The sequence below is a fragment of the Hippocampus bargibanti genome, linkage group LG07 (assembly GCF_051943395.1).
Source record: "Hippocampus bargibanti isolate YZ-2025 linkage group LG07, ASM5194339v1, whole genome shotgun sequence".
In the NCBI taxonomy this organism is placed as follows: Eukaryota; Metazoa; Chordata; class Actinopteri; order Syngnathiformes; family Syngnathidae; genus Hippocampus; species Hippocampus bargibanti.
In genome coordinates, this window is record NC_142740.1 from 7,715,417 (window position 1) to 7,725,153 (window position 9,737).

General features: G+C 41.7%; 1 protein-coding gene across 1 annotated transcript in view; it reads left to right on the top strand.

Moving 5' to 3' along the window:
- The window catches only part of hps3 (HPS3 biogenesis of lysosomal organelles complex 2 subunit 1), a 35,477-nt gene extending 27,125 nt beyond the window's left edge, over positions 1-8,352 (top strand). Inside the window, exons 15-24 of the mRNA XM_089001429.1 lie at positions 1,051-1,159; positions 1,236-1,447; positions 2,628-2,805; positions 3,487-3,720; positions 3,809-4,009; positions 4,492-4,686; positions 5,431-5,535; positions 5,607-5,813; positions 5,950-6,037; positions 7,598-8,352. Of these exons, the coding sequence (XP_088857555.1) occupies positions 1,051-1,159; positions 1,236-1,447; positions 2,628-2,805; positions 3,487-3,720; positions 3,809-4,009; positions 4,492-4,686; positions 5,431-5,535; positions 5,607-5,813; positions 5,950-6,037; positions 7,598-7,725 (1,657 nt within the window). The 3' untranslated portion in view covers positions 7,726-8,352. The remainder of the gene's footprint in view (positions 1-1,050; positions 1,160-1,235; positions 1,448-2,627; positions 2,806-3,486; positions 3,721-3,808; positions 4,010-4,491; positions 4,687-5,430; positions 5,536-5,606; positions 5,814-5,949; positions 6,038-7,597) is intronic.
- The last annotated feature ends 1,385 nt before the right edge of the window (positions 8,353-9,737 follow it).

Sequence of the window (9,737 nt, forward strand, 5' to 3'; positions counted from 1 at the left end):
GCATGTAGTGTCCCAGAAAATTCAAAAGATGGCGCCAAAGCTCTGTGTGTCGCTATCTCGGTCGGGGCGTTCCAAATGTGACGTCGGGGATCGTCATCAACTCGAAAAAAAGACTTCCTGATTATTTAGCGCGAGTCTTAAAAGGTAAAATATAGCTATATGTGGTGGAATCTTTGTAAAATACGCTCAGTAGAAGTCATTTGAAGTGATTTTACAAAATTATGGACACAACTTGTGACAGCCGCCCGCCCTTCATCCTCTTTAACCCAACTTAACTCCCTGGAAAAACAAAAAAACGGGTGCGTCTTCCGGCTCGCAGACTAATATAGTTTCAACTCATTTTGAGTTTGTGACTTATCCGGTGAGAGGCGATGTGAACTTACCCTGTCATTTCCCATGTAACGAATAAAATAAAAATCAATAATCAGTGTAGTTTTTGGCCAGGGGGGGGGGGGGTATTCTCTGAATATTTTTTTTCACTCTCGCAATTAACTCATTAATTTTAATCAATTAATCTATTTGTTTGTTTATTTATGTCTTGCTGGATTTTTTTGTTGTTATTTTTCGATTCTTTACACATTCACTGCCATTCACAAATTTATTCGGGAATTGAAAAGCGTGACGTGGACCGCCATTCCCGATTTGTTTTGGTTTTTCTTCCAGCATGATTCAAGCACTTGTCAGACCTCTGGCAATGTCTTTTCCCTCCCACGATGGGGAAGCATTTGCCTTTTGTACAGCCTTCCCCACTTCAATCTCAGATGACTCCAGAGCCACATAACTTGGGAATTAACTCTTTTTCTGATGAAAGAAGAGAGTCAAAGGTTTCTAGCACTGTATTTAATGTTTTTATGTTGTCCTAAAACTTAATACTCTGTGGGTCCTGGAATTTGAGTGATAATGACAAAAACAGGCAGTGAATGAGTGGCAGTGAATGAGTTAATATGACACAACAAGGTTTTTTTTAATATTTGGACCATACACGGGAGGTGCAACGTCTTCTTTTTGAGTTGTCTTCCGATTTCCTGTCTGTGTGACCTTTGACTTCAGGAGCCGGAAACGGCCAACATCTGCTCCCAAGGAGACGGGTGCCTTAGGTCACGGATGGAACATTTATGTAGTGGAGACGGTCCCTCCACTCACTCTCTACCAAGAGATGGTAACGTTGACCCCCGCCCCTAGCCTAAGTTGCTAACAAAATCCGCTAACGCAACCGATTTGGTCCATGTGGTCAGGTGGAATACAGCCAGCAATATGCGCAGAACAACCATCAGGCACAGAGTCTTTGGCACCTCCTCAGCGAAGCCCACCTCCTCCTGCGGGCGGCCTTGCTTCAACACCACCGCGGGATCAGCAACGGCGACCCCCCAGACGGCCCACCCGACGCAACGGCCACGGAACGGGCGTTTCGGGAGAACTGCGCTCAGCTGGGAGACTGTTTCGCCAGGTATATTTTTGCAGGGATCCTAAAGTAAACAATGTAAATGTTAGACTCAGCTCAGGGTGCTATTGTACACCTGCAGTAAATAAAATCAGCATTTTAGAATTTATTTATTTTAGAAAATTGGCATTTAAAAAAATTATTTAGAGAAGAGCCATTTCAGAATGTTTTTTTAATGTAGAAAATCGTCATTTTATAAAAAAAAAACGTAGAAAATCGCTATTTTATATTTTTTTTTAATGTTGAAAATCGTGATTTCGTGAAAATAAAAAAAATTGAAAATCGCCATTTTTGAATATTTTTGAAAAAGATTAGAAAACCAAAAGATGAGAAAACGTTCACAAAATTTGAAAATCGCCATTTTAGAAGAATAAAAATACATTTAGAAAATTGCCATTTTAGAAAGAAATGTAGAAAATCTCCATTTTAGATTTTTTTTAATGTCGAAAATCACAATTTTAGATTTTTTTTCTAATGTAGAAATTCAGCATTTTAGAAAATAAAAAAAATTGAAAATCGCAATTTTTGAACCTTTTGGGGGAAAAAAACAGAAAACCACCATCTGAGAAAATATTTAAATATTTGAAAATCGCCATTTTAGAAATATTTTTTTACATTTACAAAATTGCCATTTTAGAAAGACATGTAGAAAATCTCCATTTTAGATTTTTTTAACGTAGAAAATCTCAATTTTAGAATTTGTTTTCAAATGTAGAAAATCAGCATTTTAGAAATAAAAAAAATAGAACATCGCCATTTTTGAAAAAAAAAAAAAAACAGAAAACTGCCATCTGAGAAAATGTTTTAAAAATTTGAAAATCGCCATTTTAGAAATATTTTTTTACATATAGAAAATTGCCATTTTAGAATAAAATTTAGAAAATCGCCATTTTACATTTTTTTAAGTAGTCCCCAGTAGAAAATCACCATTTTAGAAAATAAAAAAAATTGAAAATCGCCATTTTAGAACATTTTTGAAAAAAAAGTTAGACGATCACCATTTGGGAATTTTTTTTAAGAATTTTAAAATCGCCATTTTAGATTATTATTTTTTTTTTTTTAGAAAATCGCCATTATAGAAACAAATGTAGAAAATCTCAATTTTAGAATTTTTTTTTAAAAATCGGCATTTTAGATTTTGTTTTAAATGTAGTCCATCGTGCTCCCATTTTCTGATCCCAAAAAGGAGAAGCCAGAGGCACTGTCATCAGGCTTTGCCTTACTACCGAATGTCGGGCCTGTCGCTCACCGAAGTCATGGCCAGGAATCGTCGCCCTCCCGGCAATCCCCACCCCTATGGCCCGGGCTTTTTGTTCTACCTCAAGCATTACCTTTTGGAGGAAACCCACCAGCGTCTCGCTCAGGTAACAAAACAATAGATATTGATTTATATAGCGCTTTCTCAACAGCTGAAGCTGTATCAAGGCACTTAACAAAACTGTCAACATAATAAAGTGAAATAATAAACAGAAAGCAAAACATGGACAATCGTGCAATTCAGACCACTTTTCGAAGAAGATCACATTTGGGATTCTACGAGAGTCTGTTCTTAAACCATTTGTATTTAACTCATTCACTGCCAGACGATGTGCAAAAATGTGTCCACTACAGTGCCAGGGTTTTTGTCATTTTCACTCAAATTTCACTTAATTGTGAATTTTAGGACTACATAAACATTCAATGCAGCGTTGGAAACTTTAGACTCTCTTCTTTCATCAGCAAATGAGTTAATTCCTAAATGATATGGTTCTGGAGTTATCTGGGGTTGAAATGGGGGCGGATGGACATATATATAGTTTTATATAGCACTTTATATTAGCACTTTATGTTAGCGCTTTACAAAGCAGTTACATGGACAAAAGGCCATGCTGCCCCATCGTGGAAAAGAAAAAACATTGCCAGAGGTCTGACCAGCACTTTATCGGCACCCCCGAGCAAGAAAAACCAAAACCCGAACAAATTCGGGAATGCAGCTCCACTTCACGCTTTTCAATTCCCAAATAAATTCGGGAATGGCAGCGTTTTCTTGTTCGTCTCTCTGACAGGAAGTGGCGGATGAGGTCATCGACGTTTTTAGCCAATCGGAACCCTCTCAGCTCGTCGCCGCCTGCGCCAGCCCAACCATGGCCAACGTCAATCCCGAACGGACGCTTGGGATCTTGCAACGTCTGGAGTCAGGCGCCGGTGTCTCTGTTCCGCTCACCATCACCATGGCGACCATGACGCTGCGCATGGACGACATGGCGCAGGTTGTGCAGCTGATGGAGAGACACACCGAGGTCGGAAGGTCTTTTTTGCATTTCGGCCATTTTGTCACTCAAAAAGACCTTTTGACCCGCTGGATCAAACCTGCCTTGGTGGTTTTAGATGCTTTTGGTGTACGGCTTCATTGAAGAGCCGAGGCTGTTGCTGCATGGCGGAGAAGGTACGGGCCAGCGCGCCGACGTAGCTCCCACGGCGTTAAGCCAACAAATGGCCAAGTCTCAGCCCGGCTTGCTGGTGGCTTCCATGGTCGCCCTGCACGAGAACAACAAAGTTCAACTGGAACAGGTGGACCAGATGTTTCAGGTCGGTTCCGTCGAGTCGTCGAAAATGTTTGTGGTGGCCATTGTTGTTTTTTTTCCCCCTCACACTTTTTCTTGGCAAGCCAAAATTTGACTGTTGCCATCATAAAAACAGAAGTCTGGAGTACACACTGGGTTAAAGTGCTAAAAGTAAGCAGAGTTACGAGTCTGACCTCCTGATGACACATTCCAGGCCGAGCCCCGCCCCTTAAAGGGATATATCATAAAGAAGTCCAAGATGGCGCCCGAGTAGGCAGCCGTCAGCAAATGCTCTCATGAGCCTTGCTTTTTTTTTGTCTTGTTTTGTGTTTTCTTTTGACAAATCTGTGGGTGAGGTCTTTCTGTTGGAGAAAAAAAGTCGGTAAGCTTTGAATGGATAAAACCTCGTTTGTGAAGCATAAAGAACCCCAAAATGATCAGAATGACATTCCATTAAAAAAGGCCCTGCCCCTTTCCTGCTGTTGTGATACATGCACCTTGTCGTAGGTGCTGGGTTACCCAAACAGCCTCCAGGTGGATTTCTGGGAGGCCACGCTGATGGCGTCGTCGCACGAAGCCGTCATTCAGGAGCTCCTCTTCCGATTGTCTTCCGTCTACATCGACCGATTGATGCGCACGAGCGCAGACAAACATCTGCGGCAACCTACGGCTCGCCGCTCGCTGAAGAGCGCCGACGATCTGGTAAAGGAGATTTTTTTTCCTCCTTAGAGATCAAGGGTGTCAGTCATTGCTCGTTAGCTAGCTCGATGGCTAGCTAAATTTTGTTAGTAAGAATCATGGAATTTCACGTTTGATTTGCATTCGCGGGCCGAATAAAATGATGTGGCAGGCCAAATTTGGCCCCCGGGCCTTGACTTGGATACCTGTGATGTCAGGGATTAGCCAGCCAGCTGAATAGAAAGAGAGCTACCTAGCTCGATCGCTAGCTTGCACATTATACGAGAATGGACTTTCCCAAGTTTGATTTGCTTTCGCAGGCCGAATAAAATGATGTGGAGGACCAGATTGGGCCCCTGGGCCTTGACTTTGACACCTGTTGTGTAAGAGATTAGACAGCTAGCTAAATAGAAAGAGAACTTGCTAGCTTGATCGGTAGCGAGCTAGCTTGATAGATGAGGATGGAAGTTGATTCGCTTTCGCAGGCCGAATAACATGACCTTGACACCTATTGTGTAATGGATTAGCCAGCTAGCTAAATAGAAAGAGAGGTAGCTATATAGCTTTTTAGCTAGCTTGATCGCTGAGCATGGAATTTAACAAGTTTGATTTACTTTGGCGGGCCTAATAAAATGATGTGGCAGGCCTGACTGGGCCGCCTGGCCTTGACTTGGACACCTTTGTTATAGATGGACAAAATGTATAGTTGTTCAATTACCATTTTTTAGTCAAACTATCCTCTAACTAAAACGTCTGCGCGGGTTTCAGATTAATTCCTGCTCCCATTATGGCGCTCTGTATCCTTGGCTTACTGTGCTCAGTCCACCTCACAGTACCGCTTTTGAACACCAGGAGGCGTTGCATAAAATGCAGGTAAGAGACAACTGCAATCGTATTACCGATATTGTGTGTTCACCCCAATTTTTTTTTTGTGTTTTCGGCAGTCGCTCCTATGTGGCCCGTCCGTGCCGGTGGACTCGGTCGCACCCTTGTTGGATAGTTTACCAGACAAAACCTTGTGGGGTTTGAGCCTCCACCTTCTTTGCGCAACCAGGAGGGGGCAGAACAATGGAAGCATCGAACAGCTGTTGGATCGATGCCCGCAGGCCATCATTGCCTACGCCAATCACCACTTCCAAGATCAATACATGGTTGGTATCGCGTCAAATCGGATGTTCCTTTCCGTTGGTGCTTGTGATGTTCTTGGAGGATTTTTTTGTGTAAATGTTAGGCTATGTGTTAAATGTCTCACCAGCTCATTCCTTCCGTTTTCCATCCAAATTTTAGGATTTGTGGTGGAAGAAACTTCTCCCGGAACTCTGTCAACGGACGAGAGCCGCGTCGGACAATTGCATTCTGTTGGCTGCTCTCAAAGGTCCAAATTCAACCTCCAATTCTCGATCAATGCATGCTCATTAACTCCTTCACTGCCAGACGACGTGCAAATAGGTGTCCATTCCAGTGCCAGGGTTTTTGTCATTGTAACTCGAATTCCAGGACCCACAGAATATTGAGTTTTAGGACGGGTGTGAGTGTGAGAGTGAGTGTTGTACGTCTTTGTGTGCCCTATGATTGGCTGGCAACCAATTCAGGGTGTCCCCTGCCTCGTGCCCGAAGACAGCTGAGATAGGCTCCAGCACCCCCCGCGACCCTAATGAGGAATAAGCGGTAAGGAAAATGGATGGATGGAGTTATCCAAGCTGGAAATGAGGGGGGGATGTCCAAAATACAACAAGTAACTGAAATACAATAAAGTCTCGTTATATCGATATTCTCGGGAGTCAGAAAAAAATGTCGATATAACCGTACTATCGATATATCCGTCCTGCGGAGAACTGCATTAAAAGTGGGGGGGGGCAATACGTAAATGGGGGATCTTTGATATGGCATGTAATTTCATTTCATTGATTGCGTATCTAGCATGCTTTTTGTACAGTAGTGAAGTGAAAAATAAACTTATGCATAAAATAAAAACGTCTTTACACTTTTTTAATGACTATGTCCTTTCAAAAATGCAATCAATGCAAAATCCTCACGTTGTTCTATACACACGAAACCACGAACGCCTGCATGTACAAACATTTGAAAAACAATGATTGTTGCAAGCGATAAAGATATCTAAATCCAACAAAATTAAATACATTTATGGAAAACGAAAACTGCAACGTTTACATTACTTGCATTGATGAAGTATTCTGCGGCACGTTGTTTGGATTCTCCTCGAGAGGCACTATTGCATATAGCAAAATGGCCGGCGGGAGATGAAAAAGAGCACCGTAGTAACCGGATTATCGTAATAACCATGAATTGTACTAAACGGAACTAATTATGCATAAAAAGACTAGAAATGTGCACGTGAAATGAAAATAGTATCGTAATAAGCAGTATTATCAATATAACCGATATCGATATAACGAGACTTGTAGATAGAAAGCTAGCCAGATAGCTAATAGATAGATAATAAATAGCCAGATACCTAGCTAGACAGCTACATAGCTAATAGGTAGCTATCAAGATAGATAGGAAGAGTTAAAAAGAGTGGTATGGGTCTGGAGTAAAATGAGCTCGAAATGGGGGCGGCTGTCCAAAATACAATTTATATAGCGCTTTCACAACAGCTGAAGCTGGTACAAAGTGGTAACACGGGGAAAAAAGGGAAATGCTGCCCCCTTGTTGAAAAGAAAATATATTGCCAAGGGCCATGACCATCGCTTTATCAGCAAGCAAGCATGAAAAATAAAACCCAAACAAATTCGGGAATGGCGCTCTATGTCATATTTTCAATCCCTGAATAAATTCGGGAATGGCAGTGAATGAGTTAATTTATGATTCCCCCACCCCCACCAAAAAAGTTTAAGAAAACCTCTAAAAATTCTGAACATGCAAATTCACAATTACAAAATATTCACTACATTTGTATGTATCGTACCAACAGAGACGCTGGTCGTTGTTGCCATGGAGACAAGCCCGGCACAATTCCTGGAGCTTTTACCCGAGGACGGAACGGCTTCTTATTTCTTACCTCACTTGTTGACCTGCAGCCAGAGACATTTGTTGACCTAACGCACATGCACACACAGACGCACAGTGGTGAATCTGATCGTATTTTTTTGTGTTATATTTCATTTCTAAGCGCCTTTCAAAACTCTCAAGGTCATTTTTCAGTCACAGGATAAGTTTTTTTTCTGTGGGTGAGTGAGCAGCGGCTCACGGCTGCGGCTTGGTATTTGAGTTACCAAGAGGTAACTCAAATAGGTAGAAAGTGAGCTAGCTAGCCAATAGATAGCTAATAGATAGCCAGATATACAGCTAGCTAGATAGATATACAGTGATACTTCGGCTTATGAACACTTTAGCTAACGAACATTTCGCCTTATGAACATTAAATTCACAAGAATATAATCTTGGCATACGAATATTTTTCGGGAAACACACGCAGCGCCACAATGAGTCACTTTCATCACTTTGCTGCTGTGAAATGTAAATTTCTCCACTGTGAGACTAATAACTTTTTTTCCCCTCTGTCCCCCACACCCAGTCTTTAGTTAAAGCCGCACGTGATTGGTCAAGATACTATGGGTAGTGCAGGGAGGGGACACATGCAGTGGGGGCGGGGGGGTTACAGAAACACACACACACGAAAGGAAGACGACAGAACTTGAAATAAAAAACAAAAGTGAAAAAACAAAACTGAAATGGTGAGAAAATGGATAGAAAACACAGTGAAATGTTGACTCGTTTCAACTTTATTGATAGTTCAAAGGCAGAGTGTAGACTGCAAGGTTAAAATATCCCATCAATCAGGCTCCACAAATAACCCGCACAAGCCATCTGTACAATTTGAAGGCAACATACAAGCAAGGGAATCAGCTATGAATGAAGTTCATCGTGTATCTGCCTGCATCTGTTGCTGTTGCAATATCACAACTTCTTAGATGTACAACCCAAAGCTCCTTGAGACACTTTATGCAAAAAGCTATCCATTCCATCAAGCCATCAACGACCATCACAAAGGTAAATAAAATGACTTAATTATACACTACAGTTTATTTCTTTAATTACAATACCATAGCGCAGTTATTCTACATAAAATAAGGTATTGTGATATCATGAGAGGATAGCTCTCAGCGGGACAGGACAAGAAGTGCAATGGACGACAGGTTTGGATACAAACAAAGGTTTTAATCAAGGATTTCAGGGGGAATTCACAAGCAACAAAGGTTTGAATAGTGTCTCTTCCAATACTTAAATCAAAATAAAGTCTCTTCTGAGGTAAAACTGAAGACGGAGTTCTTTTCCAAGAGTCTCTAGGCCTCACCCCTCTTGACGCCCTCCTCATGTAGCCTAGCCACCTTTAGCAAGGTCCAAATCCAGTGTCCTGTCGTGTGGTCCCAACTGGCAATGAGTTCCACGCAGCAATCAACTTCTTCACAGAGCACAGCAATCGAGCTTGTCTTCCCCCAAGCTCCACACTCAGAGGCTCTCTGCCTTAAGAGCCTTGCCTGCCAATCCCGCCCTGATCAGCTGCAGGTGTGTGGTTTTAATTGCTGCCTTCCACCAGATGGGGCCAAGACTCTCTCTGGGTGGAGCCATCTTAGGGGGATGTATTTGCCCTCCAGGACACAGCCTCTCGTGACATCACAGTATATTGTGTGTACTTTTAAAGGACAACCGCCACAATTTTTTTGTTTCCTGACATCAGAAAAACGTTTTATAGCATCAAAAATACCAAAAACACACAGGCTGATATTTTTAGTCAAATGCAAAACACCAATAAAAATGAGTTAGTGTCCCAACTTTCTTTCATAACTTTGCTGCTGTGAAATGTAAATTTCTCCACTGCGAGACTAATAAAGGCAAATCCAATCTAAAACTACTTCAAAATGACCTCTGAAAGTTTCAGTTTCATAAGGTCCCACCCCCTTGTTCGTAACATCATGCCAAGACGTCTTGCCTTCCTCAAGAAACAAAACAATGGGCTCACGGAGTTCAGATTCGGAGAAGATGCTTTCTTGTTACTCATCCAGTTATGAATATGATTCAAATAGTTCTGAAGAGGAAAGCATATATGTTTG